The sequence below is a fragment of the Nyctibius grandis genome, chromosome 20 (genome assembly GCF_013368605.1).
Source record: "Nyctibius grandis isolate bNycGra1 chromosome 20, bNycGra1.pri, whole genome shotgun sequence".
NCBI lineage: Eukaryota > Metazoa > Chordata > Aves > Nyctibiiformes > Nyctibiidae > Nyctibius > Nyctibius grandis.
The window spans coordinates 5,712,045-5,735,673 of NC_090677.1; the positions used below are offsets into that span (position 1 = coordinate 5,712,045).

At 38.2% G+C, this 23,629-nt stretch overlaps 1 protein-coding gene across 4 annotated transcripts in view; it reads left to right on the forward strand.

Annotated features, from left to right (window-relative positions):
* CTNNA3 (catenin alpha 3) overlaps nucleotides 1-23,629 on the forward strand; it is a 515,833-nt gene that overhangs the window by 367,000 nt on the left and 125,204 nt on the right. For all 4 annotated transcript variants that reach the window (XM_068416489.1, XM_068416488.1, XM_068416490.1 and 1 more), the window contains one exon: nucleotides 12,099-12,299. In XM_068416489.1, the coding sequence (XP_068272590.1) occupies nucleotides 12,099-12,299 (201 nt within the window). The remainder of the gene's footprint in view (nucleotides 1-12,098; nucleotides 12,300-23,629) is intronic.

A 23,629-nucleotide genomic window follows, 5' to 3' on the forward strand; every position in this document is an offset into this window, starting at 1 on the left:
TTTGGTCTAATCAGATTAGTATGTTATTTCGTTGTCTTGAGGGGTTTTGCCTTTTGCCTCTGGGGTTATGTCTTTCTCTTGGGCTTTTTTTTACAATTTAAAGATTTGTCCGTGAGCAACAACTGTTGTCTTAGAGGAGCAAGTCTAATGAGTGAAATGTTCCTTCTATTGCGGAACAGCTTGCATAGAGACCACCCAGTAGATTTATTTGCTAGCAAATGGGTATATTGTAGGGAGAGTGAGGACTGTTGAAACATCTCAAACTTTGCTACTTCAGATATTTGTAGTAATACTATAACAAAGTATCATGAACTCACCAAAGCCATGAATAATACCGTTAAGGCTGTTCACTTCAAGTCATGCATCACTGCGATCATAGGAGTGTTTACGTGTTTGCACATTTATATGTGTGTGATTGAATTACTGTGGGTAAAGCGCTCTCATCTCTAATTTTAATTACTCTCAATTTATGGTAGTTGGACTTTACTATGACTGCTGTAATTGAGCAGATGGGTATTATATGAACCCAGGTCTCGGCTTCGGTGAGATTGTTTCTATTAACTATGGTTGCTTTTTTATTAACCCCGGAAGGAAAACAAAATGAGACTGTTCACTTTTTTTTTTTTTGAATCAGGTCATAAAAAGCATAAAATGAGTTCATGCCATATCAAATGTAATAAGTGAGTGTGTTTGTCTTTAGCTTAAATTACTCTGCTGTGTGCCATAGTAGAATGAAATCCATCTGTGGGGATGGCCTGTGACCATCAGAGGTCTCTACTGTTACAGCTCGATTTAGCACTGTCCTAAAATTTCTTTCCTTTGCCGAAGCCCACAGAGGCCAATGCGCTGTTGGATCGTGGGTGTACTTCCCCTAAATTCCACATGCAGGTTTTATTTTGAAATCTTGCGCAACTTGTAGCTATATTTATATGCCACTCACCTGCACAAAGACATGCTGCTTCGTTTTCATAAGTGCACATGTAAGTGCAAGTCACAGAATCTTGGGGCTGTTAATTCTATTGCCATGGAAAATTCACCCAGTTCCTTGTCCCTGATGGTTTCTGTGGCTGGGCAACGAGGGAGGCCTTGAAGCCTGTGTAGAAGAGCCTCTTCCTGGGTGAGTCCTGAGTGTCAGTGGGGCCTCATAGCTCCTGGGTTTATTGCCCGTTTCATGGTAAGCAGTGGAATTTGTTGTCCAGTGCCTCCTTGGTGTATGTGATTTGGATCATAGTGGATAGGTTTGGTTTTTTTCCTGGAGGAAGGGGAAGCCCTTGTTCTGGCTCTTGTTGAACTGCTGTGTAAACTGCAATCGCACTAAAGCATTTTTCATTTTCTAGAATGCAAAAGAAAGTCTGAAGTTTCTTATGAAATGCTTTTAGTTTAAAAAACAGACCAAAAAAAAACCCAGAACCCCCAGCAACCAAACATATTATTTCTGTGTGGGAGAACGTTTATTTCTTCTTTATGGATACTGAAGGCTCTCATTTAGTTGGGTCTCTGGGATTAAGAGAATCTAAGGTGCTCTGTGACGCTTGTTTGGAAAGCTGAGACCGCCCTTCTTTTAACCTTGTAATGTTGCTACATCTTCTATTATGTTAAAAAAATGCACTTGATGAATAGCACTCAAATAAAATCACAGAATCAATCAGGTTGGAAGAGACCTCTGGGATCATCGAGTCCAACCTTTGACCTAACACCACTGTGTCAACTAGACCATGGCACTAAGTGCCATGTCCAGGCTTTTCTTAAATACCTCCAGAGATGGGGACTCCACCACCTCCCTGGGCAGCCCCTTCCAATGGCTAATGACCCTTGCTGAGAAGAAATTTTTCCTAGTGTCTAACCTGAACCTCCCCTGGCGAAGCTTGAGGCTGTGTCCTCTAGTCCTGAATCATAAGGCCAGGCCTCACTCTTTAAATATTTATAGCATTAAATTTTAGATTTTGGTCAGGCTTATGTTTCAAATTACTTTGAATAGACATTCATTAAGATGGCAATGTGGACAGTTGAAGGCACTCAAAGTAAACTGAAAAATATACTGTAAATACTTGGACAAGGAGTAAGGGAATGATTCAGATTTCTGTCTTGCTTATCTTTCTTGATATAATTAATTTTCCGTCAATGACTCAAAGTTCTGTTCCAGTTTATCACTGTTTTTCTAGTCTATGTAGCATGTTTATAGATAAATGCATCACAAAAATTGCCGATTATAGATTCACTCTTAGCATAGCTATGGAGACAGGGAAAAAACCAAGATGCTATTCAGAAACTTAAGATGAAATTTGATGTTTTCCTGCTGGCTTTTTGGCACATGCAATAGCAAAATACCATGCGTGCTTTTTTAAAGAGAATAAACATAAGAACCAAAGTAGAGATGTATCTGCTTATTTATGGTGAAATGGTGTTCAAACAGGAAGTTAAGTACACAGTGGGTTTCAATACAGTTTGTCTCAGGTTTGTTTGGCCTGACTATAATATGCTTCAGGATAAATATGGATTCACTAAGCTAAAACAGTCAAGCTCCCTCTTCATGACTCTCACCTGGAGGCTGAGAAAATGGCTTTGAATTTTTGCTTTTTTGATCAAGACTAAAGGCTTGCTGTGCGTGTCACTGGGCATGCAAAGTTTACTTCTGCTGGTATAGCTTTCATCGGTCATCACTTTAAAGGCCCACCTGAAGGTTCTGTCAAAGCCACCATACGACATTGCCCTTGCTGGGCATATCCTCTGCTGTCTCCTACACTTTCTTTTAACCTGTTTGTCTTCCATAACGTTACATAACTGTTATTTCAACAGAGATGTATTTTGTGGAAAAGTAGGGGTTTTTGTTTTTAGTCCTGCTGCTTACTGAAATGGATGTTTTTAGATGGAAGTAAGGACAAGAACTGTTTGCAGCATTTAAGATAGGCATGTGGATTATGCTGGCGTAGTAAAGCCCTTTTTTCTTTACTGTCAGATCTTCCCTGGGAAATCCTAACATTGTTTACCTTCTAATAGTAATTGAGCTAGTGTGCTTCTAGAATTTTCTTAATTAACTTCAGAAATTTCTATGCTTAATAGTAGTAACTAATTTATAGCCCAGTATTTTATATAGACTTAGGGCTTTTTTTTCAGTATACACATTAATTTGAGTTTACTGACATTGCATGCGGTCAGTTTTATTGACTGATCACTTGGTACTGATAGCCATCTTCAGTTCTTTGTTGTCAATTTTGACTATCCTAAATGAGAAAAGACAAACCCCTCCTTTGTTACTTAAATACACCCTTTTTATGTTACTCCTGAAAGTATTGAATCACACAATTTCAGTGCCAATCCCTGTGGAACCATTAGCTTACGTAATTGTGAAAACTGTCTGCTTATTTCTATCCCTTGTTTTCTGTTCTGTAAGAAGTAAGTAACACCTAAGAAAAATCTGTCATCACATGCAATCTCGAAGTTGTCCAGGAATAGTAGTTGCAAGACCATTTTGAAAGCCTTTTGGAAATCCACTCTGTAGTTACCAAATGAATCACTTATCCCACTGTTCACTGCTGCCTTAAAAATTTCCAGTGTGTGTTACACGACTTTCTACTCTACAAAGATATTTTGACTCTTCTTAATTACATCATATTCGTATCTCTATTCCATTTTCTATAAAAGTTCCTACCAGTTTGCCCAACAGAAATAATACGTATAGGTTTCTGTTTCCCGATTCCTACCAAATGCCTTGAAAGTTATCACCATAGTAATCAATTTTTCTAACTCTGTTATCAAGGTTAATAGAACTTTACACGTTACATGTCACAACTAGTAGTTCCAACAATTTGTTTTCAGTTTCCTTTAGGTGAATGTCTTGTTCCTGGTAATTTGTTGATGCTCATTGTATCCATTTTGTTCGAACTGTTCCATATCCTTGCCCCAAAAGTAGCACCCAGTCCCTGATATACTGATCTAAATGCAAAATACTCTTGTGATACTGACTGCTTAGACCCAAGGGCAAACATAATAATGGTGTTACACTTCTTAGATAATTGATGCATTCTTAAGGACTGCTTGTTTAGGTGTGCCATATCCTAGCCACCAAATTGGACCATGTATCACATGCTGATTTTGGCAAGTGTTGTCCCATAAAAACCTGCTATTTCAAATCAGCGTTTTCTAATCCAGGATTTTCTGGGAACCTTTTAGTGGTGAACTTGCAGAGCTGTTGAGGATAAGACCAAATCAGATGTGTGAAGTCATTCAGTAAGTAGGCAGGACTAAGGAGCTAGGTAGTGCAGTTCAGCAGTGGACTTAGAAATTTGGATTATTTAAAGTTTACATACACAAACTGAAATTTCATATTGAATTCCTTCTCACTTTTTACTGAATTTCACTAAGTTGTTGCTGGGATCTAGTTATCTGCAAGATTTGTTTCTTGTCACAAGCTTTGCAAACTACTGGCATCCTCTTCTAGAGTTTTGAAGGCTGATGCGTTTGGAATTCACTTTGTATTTGATCTAGCTGTGTTCAGATTTGGCAGCCTTTGGAGCATGGTTTAAGATGCATGGGTTTGATGTGCATTGGGATTAATTTTTTGTGTGTTTATTTCCTAACAGCTTGGTTGCTAATAGCTTTCCAGCTGCAGCTGTGGCAGTAGCTTTTAATGGTTTTATGCAGCTTTGCAGGAATTGATTTGCTTGTTTTTTGTAATGAGGCCTATTGGAAACATACCATTTTTTAGAACACTTGTGTATCTGAATAAGCACAGCCAAATGATACGGGAAGATTTTTGATCAGTGGCACTAAGAGTTTAAAGTGATGATGCTACTACAGTGCAGAATGCTGGACTCTCTCTTTCTAGGATATGATACAAAATCTTTATCTGGGAGAGCAGGTTCCAGTTGTGTTGTAGTTCTGAATCTTCTGGTGTGTGCTTTTACCACTAAAAGTTAGCCAGCTAGGCTAGTGTGTAGCATGTCAAACCCATGTTTTAGTTAAAAATGAAACTTGGGGAAACAGACAGACACACATGCACAAGATGAGCAAAAGCTGATTGTTGAATGTGATGTGTTCCCTTAAGGTCCCCTCTTGTGAACTTGATAACAAGTAGTAGGATACTAATGAGGTTTTCGTGATGATCAGAAGGCAGCCTACCCTTTGGAACCTCCAGCAGCTGGATAGGAGATGTGCCTGTTTGCTACAAAGTGGGGAATCCTTAGCACATTGTGGGGACAGGGGGGAAAAGAGTGCAAAATCAAGGAACGTGCCTAATTGAATTTGTGGGTTGCACGAAGTCTGACACATGTGTTCAAACTTCTGTTGCCAATAAATTTAGCAGACACTTTAAATGTGATCTCAGAAATGTGGTGCATGGTAGTGTAAAACCCCTTAAACATACATAAACAAAGCTCCAAACAAAACTCCTCCAAAACGCAAAAACTGCCCAAAAAAACCAGCACCACCCCTTGCCCCCCAACAACATGAAAAATGATACCAGCTTACACTTCAGTGGAAAAACGGATCTAATGAAAAGGCAGCTTTTCTTTCTGCAAGTTTGATACTTTGAGAGGTAACTGTTTTCAACAGTAAGCAAGCAATTTGCAGATGAGTATAATGCTTCCACCAGGAAAACTGACAAATTTATCACAGCTTAGAATTTATCACTTTTGTAGGGAGACTTTGGAGTTTCCTACCCCAAATTATCTCTTGTCAATTAAATGTTTTCCATCTGTTAACATTTGCCCTATCTGTGGGTTGGCTGTTATGTCAAACAGAATTATTAGGTGTTCCATCACATGTTCAGTATAGCAGATATAAAGCTGTTACAAGAGAATATTACCATAAAGTCAGTGTTTTCACCTGAACAATTATCTAAGAGTGGCAGATGGCTGTTACCTTGTGACAATATTTTATAGACATAAATGAAATAGCTACCATTTAACATAACGTGGTCTGCTTTGTTGCACGCATTGTACAACAGGTAATGCAAAAGGTCTCAAATTGTATACCACTAATTTAGCAGAAGGAAATAGATGATGAATTTTCATGTTTGTTAATTCCCTTTCCCCCCACCATAAGAAATTAAATCTTTTGAAGGTGATAAACTCACCAAATCCTCCAGCTGATCCAAAGAGACATTGAGTATTCCCTAGTAATTGCAAATTTTTTTTATGCTGTTTGGTCCAAACTAGGAAGATTGTGAGCTCTTCATTCTATAGCATCTGTCCTGAAATTATTAACTAGGGTATCAGCTATGCATTGATTTTTAAGATATGTGCTATGAACTATTTCTGTGTAATCTGAGTAGTTATTTCACTGTTCAAAAGACTTTCATTTCCAATGAGGTAAGACTGGAGCTTAATGAAAAAGTCTCTGTAATTCCTGGCATAAACTAATTCATTTAGATAATCCATTATTCAGAAAGCATTGCTTTTGCCATTTTAGACTTCAGGATTTATGATTTACCAAGGCCTTTCTGAGTTTTTAAGAGATATTTTCATGAAGTTAGATAATATTTTAGCTAGATTTGGATTTTGAATGCAGAATTTAGGAAGCAACAATAAATTTTCCCTTTTCCAGCCACAGAAGGGCAGAAAACGGATTTATTTACGCCCTGTTTAGGGCCAACTCATATTTTACCCAAGGCAATAAAACTGCAGACTTCAGCTTTTCTCTTTTGGCAGAGCAAATGATATGGAAAATTGAATCTCGACTTCCATAGCACTGAGAATGCAACTACTTTTTTTTTGTAGCCTCTGTTGGCTTTAATTCATTAGCTGTGTAAGCAGCTCTGCCTTCAGAAGGGGCAAGTGGGGCACAAAAGCCCAAACAAAGGCTTATGGAGCATTTTGTGTATGACACCCAGTCTTCTGCTCATACGCTGAAGGAGAATCCTCTCGTGTAGTTAAGAATTCTCCCCCAGACAGTTCTAGTAGGCTGCTGAAAAGCTGAGGTGAATGAGGAAACATGAAAAAAAAAATTCCAGAGAAAAGTCTCTCCCATTTTGTAGTTCATCTACTGGAAAAAGAAGCCTCCCAGAACTTTTACCCAAGGTTTATAAAGGTGACAGAAGGGGAAATTGTCTCCTGTATTTTTTGAGAGGGAATGTTCCAAGGAGAGTAATAAATGTGTTGGTTGTGCGTTGCTGTGTAAATGAACGGAACAGGCCCAGGCTGAGTATAAAGAAAATAATTTTCCTGTCTATTTTATGAACTGGATGCTACATACTAAGGAAAATATGACAGGTTTTTTTTAAGGCAAACAGTTCTCCATTATCCAGTAGCTAAAGGGAAGAGTGAAAAGTAATTATTACGTCTGAGATAACAACCTGAGAAGAAAAGTCTAAGTTAAGGCTGACAGTTGGTGGCAAATGTTCTGAAGAATTTTATGACCAAATCTGTAAAAGGACTTGCTGAGGCAGAGAAGGTGTGTTTCAATGATTTGTGGAGCCTGGATATGTCAGCCTTAGCCCATGGTCCTTTTGGCTGGCAGTCCTTGCTGTTTTTTCCCTCTGTATCACAGAATAATAAAATCATTCTGGTTGCAAGAGACCTCAAGGTCTAGTCCATCATACTGCTCACAGCTGGGCCCACACTGAATTCAGACTAAAAACAGAGATTTTACAGCCTCTCTGAGCAACTGTTCGTTATTCTGGTGAACCTCATTATCCTTGCAGTGATCCCCCCCCCCCGCTTCAGATCCTCACCTGTTTCATTTTGACTGTTACCTCTCATTCACCAGCCTCACACCTCAGTGAAGAAGTGAAAGACCAGAGTCAATTAACCTATTAATGGTAGAGTTAAGGTTACCTGCCAGTGTTCTTCCAGCATGCTGTGTTCACTAAAACTTAAATTTCTAGAAAGTGGTATGAGAGATGAGGGATGTATGCTGATTAACTCATGGCTTCTTGGATCTGTCTGGAAGCGCTTACTGTATTAAGTGTAAATGTATTTAAATGGTGGAGGCACTTTTTGGAGCAGTTTAGCAAAGCTGGGTGTATAATGCAGGTTCGTTGAAGTACTACTTGCTATGGAAGAGGAAGGGGGGGCCATTTGTCAGTCCCCATGTTTGTGATCAGATGTAAGAGGTGTGCATGTACCATGAGAATACTAATATAAATAACATGATGTTAAAGTATCAGTCTGTCTGCAGTAGTTGAGACAAAAAAGGGTCTTCTAGTCCAGTGCTGCTTAGTCTCCTAGTCTAGGCCAAATGGCCTTCTAGTCAGCATTATTGGGAGTTGCCATGATCAGATTACAGTTGGCAGGGTTTATTCCGTTGTACTTCAAGGAGCTGGAGTTGTTGAACTTGTTTTTTAGGAAGTTAGATTACACTCTCTGAAAAATTTTAGTGTATGTCAGGTATAGCTACTTTGGTGAAGAGACTGCTGTTTCCGGAAAGAATGGTTATTAACATAATTATAGCTACCTAGGTTCATAGCTGAGACATGGCTAGTCTAAGTACGATTTGCTGTGTACATTCTGGAAGTTAGTAGCGGTTGGGAAGGGGGTGGCATATTGCAAACATGATTTGTGGTTATGGTGATTTCCAAGGATTAAACAAGAATGCTCTGTTTCTACTTCTCCCTCATTGTCTCCTCTTTCATATCCTGCTGCCTTTTCCAATTCATTATTTTTCCCTCCTTCTCCTACAAAGTCAGAATCATATTACAGAGTATTAATACGTAAAAAATCCTTTTTTGCCCTGTACATTATCATGGATAATGGGAGATGAACCATCTCCTGTAATTTTTAGAATAAAAACTGAGCTAAGCGTTCTTAGCTTTTTATAGCCAGAGGAAAGAAATGGGCACCTCTAAGGCCTAAGTCAGTTGAACACATTTACACATGTACATAAAGGATGATTAATGGTGGATTGTCCCTAAAACAGATGATTTCTCTCAGTTGACGTAAGAAGGGTGTGTTTAAGATGACTAGGCCAAATGAAGAGGCTAGGAGCAAGTTGTATGAGTGCATGTTACTGTTTCTGGAGGAGGGTGTTTCCTTGATCTTGTAGCCCAGGAGAGTATGCAGATAGAGAAGTGACCCCTATCCAGCTGTGTATTGCAATTTGTCAAGTTCTCAACTGACGCCTTACGAGTGACAGTGTATGGAGGTAGCAAGAAAAGTCGCACGTCGTTTCTAGTAGAAGGAGGATGGACAATATACAGTTAATAAAATCTCTGTCCGTCTTTGTCTTCTTTGAAACACAGTGTCCGGAAGGATATAGCACATTCTGGTTTCTATTCCCTGATACTATTATGAGCTTTGATAGCTTGGAAGGAAGCAGCTAATTGGGATCTCGGGCCACAACATACAGGTCTAATAGCATTTCCATTGAGCATTTGGCCTCAAGTTTGCTTTTTCTTTGTGAGTGTTGTTTTTGACATCTCTTAGAAGGGTTTAGAAACTAGGATCTTTCCATCGTGTGTTCCATTTATACAGTATTTCCATTAGGCCATGTGCAATATTTTTTTTGAAATTCGCTTGAGGTGCATATCACACAAGATAACCAATTAACTATGTTTTTCCATTATGGAGATTTCACTTGGTAGATACTGGAGGAGCCCTACCTTTCTATTTACACAGGACTAAGCCTTTTAGTTGTTGTCTTTGCTGAACAGTGAAAAGGCAGCGTATTCTTCACACAAAGGCCCTCAAAGTGGAGGTTGCGCTCTCGGCTTCTGTAATTACCTCTGTTAACAGTTGGACAATATTAAGCCTAAAGCAATGGTGAGCTGTGCTACTTCATTTTAGACATAACTATGGCAGCAGAAATGGGGTTTTGGTAGTCCTCTCTCTGCATTCTGTGCATGTCAGCTCCCTCTTTCCTTCAGTGCTTCAGCCTTTTTCAGCCTCGTGCACCTTCACAAACTGGTTTGTTTGGAAGCCTCCCACTGTGGAAAGCACACAGGGAGAGATCCCTGAAAAACAAAAGAGGAGATATTAACCTGTACAGCACAGAGTAGTCCCTGGAATGTCTTTGTACATCTTATCATTTGCCCCTTTCTTTCACAGTTTCATGTGTTGTGTTTGGCATGGGTGAAACTGAAATAGTTTCCAGTCCTCTCATTGCCCTAATTCCGTGGAGATGTTAGTCCATGGGTGTAGTTACACAATATGCACAGACTGAACAAACAGCGCTAACAAAGTCACTGTTACTAAACTTTCTTTTTCTCCCGACCTTGGAGATCGGTGACATGTACCTGAATGTATTTTTCTTACTTTACTACCAGTATTTTCTCCTTCGTCTCCATCCTTCCTGCTGATCATCTTTTTTCCATTACTATATATTTGAGTGTCAAAAAATAGTTTGTTAAGCACAAATACTTTACTGTTGCCATCTGAAAAACAGCAATAGCAAAAATAGCTTCACTATTGCCATTTGAAAAATGTTCAGAAAATGGATCTTCAGAAATGCAGAAGGGCAGTGATTTCTTTTAGAAGAAAACTGTATAATTCTTTGCTTGGCACCCTTCCGCATTTGTCTACGTTTTCATATCTGACTGTGTCAACCCAACAGTTGCGTCTAAGAAACAATTTTCTCCTTGTGTTTTCCTCTAGCCAAATCTTTGTTCTTTTTTAACTGTACTGAGTGTCTGGTGCCTTTTAGTGTGGAAGTGTGTCAGGCAGCTCGATTTGTCTTGGCAAAGGGCAGCTACCACCGTTTAAAAAAAAAAAAAAAAGTCTGTCAAAGAGGAAACTACAAAAGCAACTTTGCAGTTCTACCTGCATTGGAGGTGACTGCCAGATGTAAACATGTTTGATCTGTAAGGAAGACAGAGTCAGCTTATTTCAACTCCCAGCCTTAGCAAAGGCACCACTGGGTACCTCTTTGTTTAACCATACAACATACACTTCTTCAGCTCTCAGGTGTTTCTTCGTCTTTATCAAATATTGAAGAACCCCTATGAATGTTAAATATTGTCTATAGTCAGAAGATAGCAATTACTGTGATTTATAATGTTGTGGGGTTTTTTTAAATAGTCCTTTTTTATTGCATCTTTCATCCGTTTAGTAATGGGGTGATTTTGTGCATGTTTATTTTTTTCTTAAAGCTTTTTACTAGGAGGATCATCTTTAACCTGTTTAATCTCTGATCCAGGAACTGGCGTGTAAGAGACTTTTTGACTTTCAGAGGTTCTTTATCATCATGTGTTTCACATGGATTAACAGCATCTCCCTGCCTATTCTCAAACTTTGTGTTGTGTTTGGTGCCAGAAATGTAAAATTTTGTATGTAGGTACATTTGGAGAGGCAGAAGGTGACTATAATGTGTGTATGTTTTAATGAGTAATGTAAAAATAGATAGGCTTTGGATAGTTGTACTGCCACATATCGAGCAAAAAAAAAAAAATCATTTAACTAGAGTTGACAGTAAACCAGAGGAGAATTCTAATAAGGAAAAGAATGTTGTGGGAATGAAAGCATGATAATAGAAAAGAGAAATCCTATTATTGGGCAATGACAGAGATAGTTGAAGGGGGGGGAGGTATTGTGTGGCAGGAAGGCACAGTGAAATAATGCAGCTGTAGCAAGGAAGCCAGTGCTGCGTAATTGTGTTAATGTATTGATAAGTGATACTGTATGTGTATATAGATACATATTTGCACATACTTATTTGAATGTCACCAATCATATATAAACCAATAATAGACATAGTACTGCAGTAAATATGTTACTGTAAATAAGAAATCATATGGAAAATATGTCATCAATGTACATTTTGTAATAATGAAGCATATTGCAATAACTTAAGTAATAGTGTAATTTTAGTACTAGGCAAAAATACTGCTTTTCTGTTCACAGAAGAGTTCAATTTAGCATGAACATCCTAATACATTGATATAAAAGAAGTTACTTTAGTTGTTGGGGCAATTGTTTGTCGACGGAGATTCATCTCATTATGTAACCTTTTGTCACAGTGGCTTAAGAAGGGTTCAACAATAAGTAATGGCTTTAATCTCTTGAAATTTTCCTTCATTCTGCAAATATTCACTATGTATGTGAAGTTTTGTGGTTTTCATACTTTTCTAACGCTTTCTGACTCAGTATTGTTGCAATCAACTCCGTGCCTAAAATGTGACTGATTGTGTAAGAGGTGCCATGTTAAAAGAAATGTTGTTTTATTTGCAGAAAGCCATATTCTTGAGGATGTAAACAAGTGTATCATTGCACTGAGAGAGCAAAATGCAGACAACTTAGACTGTGCAGCAGGTGCAATCCGAGGGCGTGCTTCAAGAGTAGCTCATATTGTTTCGGGTGAGATGGACAATTTTGAACCGGGGACTTACACTGAAGGAGTGATGACGAATGTTCAGTATTTGACCAAGAATGGTAAGTCTGATTTCTAAGCTATGTTCTCAGTTCTTTAGTGGTATAAACTTTCCTTTATATGCCACAGTTAAAGTGATCCTGGGATTCTCTGATCTAATGCACTAACTATGCACTAATGATTCACTATATGGTCTCTAATCTTTCAGCATGCTATTCAGTTATGATGATATGGTGTAGTTCAAAACTAATTTTTAAAATTTTGTTTGAATTACATAATTTATGTAAGGTTTTTTAAGTTATGGAAGACTTTTAGCAGAGTTCTTAAATGCAAGTAATGATGTTTGGAGACTTATAACTGATGAGGCAGCAGCTTTCTACTTTGTTTTACTGGCCTTACCACTCCTGTTCTAAGCAGATGAAAGCATCATTTGTGTGTGCTTACCACTTTAAGGACTGTTGAGCAGTCGTTAAATATCCCCAAATATCTTCACTTTTGCTAAGCAAATTTGGAACTTCCTAAAATGGGTAGTAGTGTCCATTTCCTTTTTCATAATATTCAAAAAGAGGGTATTCTATGTTGGAATATTCCTGTACTGGCAGCAGGGGTGTAACTGCACTATTCTATAAATGGTTTATGTTGTTCACATAAATGAATCTCTGGCCTTTCAGAGTGTGTACTTAATAAAAACCAAAGCTGCGGAGCTCCCAGGACTTCCGTGTTTTCAGTGGTTGCAAGTCTAATAGTTGGGCAGTTAAAAAATTGTGATTAAGAAATTTTCTGGCAAGTCTGGACATCTCTGGAATATAGGATTTAGCTTCATGAACTCAGAAATCTAAATCCTAGCTCTGTCAGTCTAAACAAATTCCTAGTATTTTACGTTTGACTGACATTTACTTTATTTTAACGCAAGAACAGGCAGGAGTTTTGTTTGAGCTCTGTCTTAATCGGTTCAAGTATGTCCAGGACAGAACTGCCTTCACATGAAATGAGTAAACTGACATCACAATGAAGTGGCAGAAGGGACAGAATAGCGAGAAGAGTTTGAAATAGACTTGCCTGTTTTTATCTTCTTTTCTGACAATTTGATGAGAAAAATCTGAGAACTTTCATTGTGACATTCTTTTTTTCATAACTTCTGAACTATGACAAATACCAAGGGCAACAGCAATTATAGGAAAGCATAGCTTTGTTTCCCATGTAGAAGCTGAGCCCGTCTTTCTTGAAACTGGTAGTTTTTAAATGCATTAGGAGTTGACAATGATTTCTGTTCTGTCTCCTTGCTTTGACAGTAATATATAATATACCCGAATCTGTCTATCTACAAAAGACAGGAAGGTGTAAAACTGGTTTTGATTGGAATGTTTGCCTGTGTCAAGGGACGTACTTCAAACCTAAGAATCCACTATCTTTACGCTATTCAGTAGGAGTGGAAAAAAGAAACATGTACTTTTCATTCTTACCTGTATTTATATGATCTGCAATGAATTAGACGTCAAATCAGGTGGGGTTTTTTGGTTGCTTGATGGTTTAGTTTGTTTTGTTTGTTTAACTGTTTCAGCTTACAGGGAAAATGCAGGTTGGCTGCAGGCCTCAGGTGTAACCCAAAACGTTCTATCACTGCTGGGTCTTTCAGGAGCCAGCTGATTGCAAGGTGACACTCCAGGAGGGAGAGGACTGTGTGTTTATGCTGCCATTAGCTACTAAGTTAGCTTACATGAGTAACCTAGGGCGGTGAAGTGCATCCTGTATGCCCAATGAAAAGGTAATGTGTTACTGAAGAGCAATTACTGCAGGCAGAGTATAGAGTTAGTGAAAATAGAATTATAGAATAATAGCGTACTCGGAAATTGCGAGAAATAAAAACACAAATGAAAGAGAGAAGGGGAGCCAGAAATGGGAAGGATGCAAATTGGAGGTAACAGGACAGAGAAATTGTGCATAAAGAGGAATGGATACATTTACTGTTTGTTAAAACAAAGACTGAGGTTAAATTGTAGCGGGTATGTTGAGGTAATTTATAAGGAAAAAAAGAAGTTTAATTCTCTGCATTACAGTATGTGCAAGAAAAGAACATAAGATTGTTGAATCTGTCTCTTCAGGTGGAAGACCTCAGACATATTTGAGATGGTAGAGTGAACTATTCAACAATAATACCATAATACTGCCATACAATGGGTATTAAAAACTGGTGCTTAATTTCTTAGCTGAAGTTGTGTAGCCTTTGTTTAGATAAAAGTTGTTGAGAGCCGAATGGATCTCTACATGCAATGGAGCGTCTGCTTTCTCAGGCTTGTGTTATGCTGCTCCTCTGTTTTGCCCCTTCCCTTTCTCCCAGCAAGAAGAAAAACCCCAAGCAAACTAACAGCAAGGCCCTGTAAGAGCATCATTTCCATTGTGAAGTTGAGCTCTTAGAAGCGTAGGTAATACCAGAACTAAAGTTGCCTTTGTGGCCTTAATTTGCACTCTGTGTGTGTGTGCATTATGGCATTGTGATTACGTGATCACACACAGTTACGTTACAAAATAGCTGCTTACTTCAGGTCACTGGATGGACCTGCTTTAGACATATGCCAGGGTCACGTATTAGATGAGGCTGGTGTCCATAGGATCAGTTTGGAAAGTAATGAAGTAAAGGAAAAGAATATGTGATCTGATGGTGAGGATGGCTCATCTGGGCTGCCACTGTCTGTACAGAGTTCCTGTGTGATTCTGTGTAAGTTCATGAGGCTACAGCTAATTGTGGGGTGCGGGAATGCTTCCCAGCTCCTGGTGTGAGTGAGCACGCTGACTGTGTCCTCCTTCTACATCACAGTGAGACTGGGACATACTCTGTCCCCTCTTGGTCTCTGGTTTCAGTGGGCAGGGCATGAAGGTGTGTGGGTAGGAAGAGCTGCAAAGCATTCCAGCCAAGTCCCTGCTCTAGAGCTTCAGGCTGTGTTCTGGTAGGATTAAGACCGTGAAAATGTTAGTACCGATACCTCTCTGTCATTCTTAATGTCTGGCACTGTTCATTAGACATTCCTAATGTCTGACACTGTTGATTAGAGTGAAATACGGGGATCCTTGCGTTTTGATAGGGTTTGTGTACTGTTGCATGAAAGCAAAATGAAACCTTTAGAAACACTGTTTATAAGAACCGAAGGCATTCCCCCTCCAGAACTGGAAGAGTAACTTGTACTGTATTTTTAAATCTCAAAGTCTGCTCTGTTATTTTATTTTTACTGCCTGCCAGAATCTGCAGCAGTTAAATTTAAGTAAGCAATTTATATTATGGCATATATCTGTTGATATAGTAAAAAGCCTATATTTATTGTAAATTTTTTCTACAGTTTTGCTTTCATGTCAAAGTATAATGATATACTATATACATATATATGTATATACATATATAAATCCTCTAGTTATTTAGATCTAAGGAACCTGTAAAAAAACAAGGAAAGGCTGGAGACAAAGATGATAAGTATTTTAACTGTCTTAAGGAACTAGTTGGAGGTATTTTTCTCTGAATCACTGGAGTTTTGAGTCCACGTTTTTTTTATTCCAGTAGTGCTGATGGAATTACAGCAAACCATTGTCCACAGCTTCTTACAACTAGAATTATAAAATACCTTGTAATTCTCATAGGGGCTTAACTTTAAGTTTAGAAATAGTAATGAAGTTGTATTTGGAGTGAAAAACATATTTAACTGTTCTCACATTAAAGATCATTGCTCTGGCATTGCTCTGAGACAGATACTGGTATAACACACAATACAGTTCTCACTCCCTTTGAAGTATGGATTAAGACAAGTGTTTAATCTCTGAAACAGAATGGTGATGTTCAACATGGATTTGAAAATTTCTTCCTGCCTCAGAAAATGTTTATAAACCTGTGTCCATAACTGTGAATTCCAAATACTTTCTCAGTATAAGAGGGACTTTAGTCACATTTTTTACAAATACGCATATGCCTAAATTGTGTAAATATTGTTGAAAGTCATTAAACTGTTATTCATGGTATATTTGTGCCCATAAACGATGAAGTAGTAATTGAATTGACTGGAATCTAACAGTTTTAGAGGTTACCCCTCTTCCGATGTGATACCAGCTACCATTGCTGCTTACTTGTAGTTGGGGATTGAAGGGCAAAATACATAAGGGGGTTTTTTATTAAGTGAATAATCACCTGTGTAAGTACAATTTTTTAGACATTTCAGAGTGAGGGAAAAAGCTCGTATCCAAACAGTCTCCGTGATTTATTCATGAGGCTCAAGGAGCTTTATGGTGAGTATTACACAATCACCATTCTTTGCTATAGCAAGGGGATACCAAGGACAATTTGTGACCCTGTTATCTGCTTGAGAGCTGTAGATGCTCTCTGAGTGTAGGTCTGTTACTTCTAATTAAAAATGTTCCTCAAATTTCTAGCATTTATGCATGGCTGGTTTGTACATTTTGTTCTTGTGAACAACTCTTCTGCCTCCACCTGGATTAAAAATGCTTGGCCCCAGTGGGCCAAACACATTAAACTTTTAGACCTGTTCTGGAGAGATAGGGTTTGTGTTCAGTGACTTTCTTGAAAAACTTCACAAGTTTGTTACCTTTTTTTGAAGTCCTTTCCTTGATTTTGTCCTAAAAGTCATTCTGTGCTTCCTGACCCAGCTGTCTTCTGTATTGGCAGCATGTTTTAACATCATACTGTTTGCCAATGTCACTAATGAATTTATTTATTTGTTTATTTCTTGGTCCCAAGATTGTTATTTGGCACCTTCCAGAGTCTCCTCTCACTTCATAGCCCTTTCAGTGTTAACAGTTGTAAAGCCTCCATACTAACACTGATCTATTCCACCTGAAACAGAGCATTCCTGTATGGTACTTTATTAAATGATTCTGCAGGATGGGTTAAATCTACTGCATTGCTTTTCTCTGAAAAAAAGGTAGTTTATCTTAGCAATAAAAGGCAGTAGTGTTATCTGATAGGAGCTTCCTTCCATCTCCTGCTTTTTATTTAGCTTTTCCATTTCGTGCATGCTTATGTGCACAAGCTAATGACTTTGTATTTTCCTAGACGCTTCACTTGCCCCTTTCAGATACAGTTTGCAGGCTTGCCGCAACAACTTATGCAAAATGACTGACAGTTTCCTTTGTCCACTGTCTGAGTCTTTTGCAGTAGGGATTGTCTGTTTCCTCCAGTTCAAGAATGTTGCGTGCTCTGTCACCCAAAAGACACCCGCCAAGGACGAAACATAAGGAGGCTCTGAGGTCTGTTTTCTACTGCCCACTGACATTTGGTACTTACTTTACCCTGTTGTGCCCTCTAAGCCCAAATGGGGAGAGAGAAGCACCTCCAGAAACTTCATTGATTTAGGTTCCTAAGATACATCTTCAAATTAGATAGGATGAAGCAGCTGTTGAAACTCCTTACCTCTTCTTGTAATACAAAAGATGCCTATATGACCAGCTTTATTCTAGGTGATTTATTTGGAGGTAGCTAAAATAAGGTGGATGCATCTCATGCTGTGGTGCATGCAAAGTCAAAAGTTTTCATTAATTTAAAAAGACAAAATATTTTCCACTGCTCGTTCATCAGCCTCAGAATGAGATGTAAAGATAATATTTGCTATTTGAGTCTGCTCAGTATTCAGAGGTTTTTACCCTTGCTTGTGAAGCCCAAAGACTGCTAAAGAGGAATGAGTCTTTTCACTGTAAAATATATATTAAAAAAAAAATCCTCAAGACATTTGATAGAAAAACTGGAGTGAGGCTTGAGTGTGCAAGCTTATGGAATTGGTGAACTTGTGAAATTGGTATACAACTCAGACAAGGAACAACTTGTAAGAAACTACACAGCAGAGAATTATTGAGAGATCTAAGAGGGGAAAAAAGTATTAACCAAGAAAAATACTGCAGGTGTTTGCATGATTTAACCTAAAATATTTTTTGTTTATAATTACATGATGATTGTAAGACTATAACTTAAGCAATAACCCTTCATTCTTGTGACTGTTATTGTATTAGAGTCAACAACCTCCATCTGGTTAAGTCTGCAGCGAGCTTTTTTTTCTGTAAGGCTCTATTCTGATCTTTCTGTGAAATTGTTTAAAACGTTGGCTTTAAAAACTGTGAGGTTTGCTTCAGATGTGAAAAATGTTCTGAAAAATAGGAAGAAATGTCATCAAAATTTGACCCTGAACATAATGCCATTTCTTTTTGCCAATCTTTTTTTCTTTTCCTGTAGCACAAACAAATAGCTTTTCTTCACTCTTAATAACAGTGATGTCCATGTACTGTGAAGCAAATCTCTGAGGAAGCATTAATGGTAAAATAAAAATTATTCAATGGTAGTACGCCAAACACTAAAGAAAGAAGATGTATTGATTATAACAAGAATGCCAAAAAGGAGGTGGGAAAAATCTGAGAATGTGTCTTTTGGAAACAGGAAGATACTCACTGTACACTTTCCAAAATGGGCCTTGCTAAATTTAGAAATGCTGGGGAAAAGATTTCTGGAAAACAGAGGGCTCTCAGGATGGCCAGGGGTGACCTGTGAGGAGAGGGAGAGATTGAGGGTTTGTTTAACCTGGAGAGGTGGAAGCCAGGGGGCAATCAAATAGAAGCCTACAGCCTCTTGAGAGATGGTTACAGAGGCAATGGTGCCAGACTCTTCTTGGTAGAGACAGATAGCACAACGAAGAGCAGTAGCCACAGTTTGCTGCACAAGAAGTTCAGGTAGGACGTGAGGGGGTGGGATTTATTAAAAGTGTAGTGCAACACTAGAACAGAGATGCAATGAAGTTTCTGTCCTTGGAGGTTTTCAAGACTTCAGCCAGACAAAACTATGACTGACCTGATGTAGCGTTGGTCTTATTTTTAAGGAGGAGACTGATGCAAATGATATGTGGAAGTCCTTTGCAAACAATACATTCATTATTTCTTTTCCTCATGTTAGACACCAGCTGCATTCATAAGAGTAATCTTCTCTGGGTAATTAAATGTTTTAGCATGTGCATTCATACTGTGCAGTAGCAATCTCAAATTCCCAGAGAAGAGTTCCTTCTCTTCCTTAGTGACTTGCTTGCTGTTAAAAATATGTAGTGTTAGTATTTGGGAAGGATTTTTAGTGTAAAAAGGTTGCAGATACCTCATTCTGAATCTACGAATTTCTCCACAACGCTAATGCAGGTTTCTTATACGAAGTATCATGTACTAAGCGGAGGTGAAGCGTAGCAACATTGCAAATGGATGCAATCAATCTGCATGATTTAATCTGATAATTTCCAGATAGGCAGATAAACATTTAATACCTACTGGTACTCTGTTTTTCAAAGTGTTTGCTCTGTAGTGTGCTCTTTTAAAATGATGTTGACTTTTTTTTTTCCCCTGAGAGCTAATAGTAAGATTTTCAGCAGTACTCCAGATTTCTTCTAAATAACAACATAGTAATCTTGTATTTACTCAATTTCTTTGCTTGTCTTGCTTATATATTATTCTGTGAGACAAATAAGGCAAATAAGTATCTGTACCTAAGAACACCTTCAGAGATGATACCTTGATAGTGTTAGAAGCAATGTTAGTTTTATTCAGTTTCTAACCATTGTTTGTGAGTTGATAACTGACGCTCTTAAATCTTTAATAAAGTCTGCTATTCTGAGTCTTGGAGAAAAGTTATTCTTTCTGCATTGCAGGTTAGGAGGAAGTATTCTTGTAATCAGCCTTTGTAAACTCTAAACCACAAGTAAAGAACAAAAAAAATCTTCTGGAACTTCTTTAGCCTTTCCATACTCTCTACGTAGAATTGAAAGTAGCAGGAAATCTGACAATCGCTTTTTTGTCTGTCAGTAGTCCATTGCAGGTGGAGTTCACCCTGACTGTATGTGCAGAACCGTCCATACCTACTATTAATCATTCTCACTGTTTCTCTCGGTTCTTGTACAGAACTTCCTTTAACTAAAGAACTTCTTCCTGCTGTTAATGCTAGCATTAGCACTAATATCCATAAATGTTCCTAATTTAATTAGTCACTAGTTCATTAAGAGGTTTTAGGTAAATACAGAAGAATATTCTTTTTAATGTTATTGGTAGCTTGTTGCTTAACTCAAGGTTTCTGTTATGGGGCAAAATATGTAATGCAAGATGCCATTATTATCAGTCTACTGAGTGCAAATAGCCCATTCAGTTTCTTGCTTTGAATGCTTTTTTACCTCTGGGATAAGAACCAAGGGAAGGAGCAAGTTGAATAATATGACTGGAATTAGTTCAATATTCTACCTTTTCCTCCCCCCTTTGTTTTGTATGGTAGCCCATCCTGCTGTTTTCAATAGAGAACTGGTACATGAGAGCATCATGCACTCTGTCTCTTCATCTTTTAGTATAAAAGTAAGAAAGATACAAGCAGTTTTGTTAGGCTGTGTGAATAGTTTCATTCTTCATGTCAGTCCTGTCTGGTTTGGGGCCCGTTGTATACCTGTTCATCTGCTTGCTCTTTGTGTCCATGCTTGATCTTCTGAGCTTCTAGTTATCTTCAAATTCCACTTGAAACTATTTTCAGAATCACTTTCCCATTTGGTTTTAGATTTTAATTAGATATACAAAAAAAGGTCTAAATTATTTGCACACCTTGTGGAGGATATAGTTAAATTAGTTTCGATAACATGAAAAGATACACAGGTTCTATCCAAATGTATGTGACAACTTTTGAAAGGTTACCCAGAGAGGTTCTGGTCTAAGCCCCATTGGACAAAGTCTGACACTACTAGTACTGCTTTGAGCAGGAGGCGAACTAGATGACTTCTCAAATTCTGGGTTGGGTTGGTTTATTTTTCCTGTCTGTACATAGGAATTTTTGCAGAGCAGCTGGAGACGCCCCTTCTTTGATGCATACTTTGCTTATTATGCTTTTGCAGTCATCTGCTTAGAGGAAATTAACTTTTTGCCTCCTGACACTTGTTTCAGTGGGTTGAAACTGCCCCTGCTTGACTGGTTTTAGTTGTTTCATATTGCTGAGTGGTTTAAGGCAGATTTAGGGAACCTGAGCCTTCTGAAACCCATAGCAAGCAGAAGTGGGTTCCTTAATTTCCTCATCCGGACCTAAGTTTTTTTTTTTTGTGAAAGGAGATGCTCAAGCACAGCAGCATTGTTTTCTTCTAACTCTCTAATTGCCATTATTTTCTTTAGAGGAGTGTAAGCAAAATGGTTGAGTGTCCCAAGACTGAAAACTTCTCTTCTGATCCATCTTCACCTTTGGGGAAGCCAAGTGTCCAGAGGGCCTCTCTGCTCCTTGCACCCTTGTGGCTGGCTGTAACAATGATAAAATTCAGATGTGTTTTGATTCTTTAAGTTTATCTTACAGGTGTGAAATAATCTAAGCTGCAGTTGGGAAACAAATCATTCATACGTCAAAGATGCAACTGATTTTATAGGGATATATTTTTACTGCCAAAGGCAACAAATGTTGTTTTCTAGTTTCTAGCAGTGTTGAGCAGAGGTGTCTGCAGTGTTCTCATTCCTGTTCACACACACCTGCCATGTGCCTTTCTAAATTTTGTTCTTCTAGCAAGAGATGGGCGGAAAGACTGTAGTCATTGCTCACGTGTTCTCTCTGGTCTGGCCCTTTTTTCAGTAATTGAGAGTGTTGGATGTAGCCTGGTCTTCTGTTACAGGTATATATTTGGTTCAAGAGCCCATTATCTTTGGTACTCAAGACAGTATATACCCACTGCTTAGTGATCCTGTGTAGACACATTCATTCTTGCCATGTTTGGTAAAACACAGTCTCTACTCTGAAACGTTATTGGTGAAACTGACATTTTACTATTTTTGCCATTGCAAAAGAGACATTCCGTGTGGTGTCTCAAAATAAATGGTTGAAAATAAAAACAGAAATAAAAACTTTTTTTTGGTAAAGGGTCTTGCTTTTACATATCTGTATTTTGTCTTTTATGAATTGCATGAAGTGTATTGTGGCATGCAGAGGAAAAAAAAAAAAGCGGGTTTCATTTTTGTCCTTCAGAGGTAAAATAAGAACCAAAAAAAATCCCAAACTTGTAAAAACTGCAAAGAAAAGTGGCTGGATAAAGAGAAATATTAAGAAGGACCATACAAACCAAGTGTATGTCAGGGTGCAAAGGTTTCCTTTGCAGATTTGTGGCCTAGACTTGTTCTCCTTAACATAAATGAATTTTCTGCCTTTTTCTCTGTAGAAAGCATATAGTACTGAAGGATTGCACTGGCAGTTTGATATTGCAAGTCATACTGAAGGAAGATGTCACAGGTAATGGCGTGAACCACTAGTCAAAGTACTGGGTATTTGTTCCAGTGTTTTACTGAAAACGTGCATGCCGGTCTATGTGTATTACAAACTTTAGAAACATCTTACTCATTTTAGACAGAGAGGGTCCCTCTTGGAGTAGTGAGGCAGGATTAGATAATTTCTTCCTGTTTTGTTTATTCTTATTCCTGTGTTTGGTGATTTTTTTCTCAATTGAGGTGTCCCTTGCCCTGCTATAAAAGTAAGGCCTGAAAAGCATCTATAATTACATCCCAAAGAGAATACAACAGGATGGAGGAAATGAGATAACTTTCTATCAGTCAATATTGCTTGTTTGTTTGGAAGAGAATTTAAACAATTTTCAGTTAAAAAATTATTTGAAGGAATTTGATGTCTCCGTTTGTCATTGAATTTGATCATTCTTTGTCCCTCAAGAACTCAATTTAGTGGAAACATTACTTTTGTGAAGGGGAAGAAATGTCTCAGAGTTTCTGACCTTGTTTAGTTGAATGGTCTTTAAATTTTTTAGGTGATTTTATTCACTAAGTCCTTAAAAATACCATTTTAAATCCACTCCTGTATAGCACAACAAATACGCTTAGATTCAAGCATTCACTTGGTGTTTGTTCTGGTGAGTAGGGTGCTGTGCAGTAATTGAATACTGAATTAATCAACCTTCCAGCTTAGGAAAGTCGTGTGCTCCTTCAGTGCAGCAATTGACACGTGCCACCCTGCGATAAAGGGGTCTAGAAAAAAATCTTTGTGCTTTTGAGTTCATTAGAAGTTACATGGCGATCAGTAAGCAAAGCCTAGAGAAGGCTGATGCAAGCATCACAGGCTTGTTTCTTTCCAAAATGATGCAATTTATTCTTATGCTCTGTCTACAGATTTATGGCAAAATGTAGAAACAAGCATTCTTTGCCACTGTGTAAGTGACAAAAGCTGCCCCGTTGTGAAGATGGTGACTCATTTCTGGTACTAGGACTCCCATGCAATAAGCAGTGCTCAATACAAAAAGAAAGCCCCACACCAGGTGCCTTAGAGTAGGCTCTCCTCTGCTTCGCAAGCACTTGGTCCTGTTCAAGTCGTGTTTCTTGCAGTCATTAAGAGCCTTTTCTAGACCATTTCAAGCTGTGCCCTATT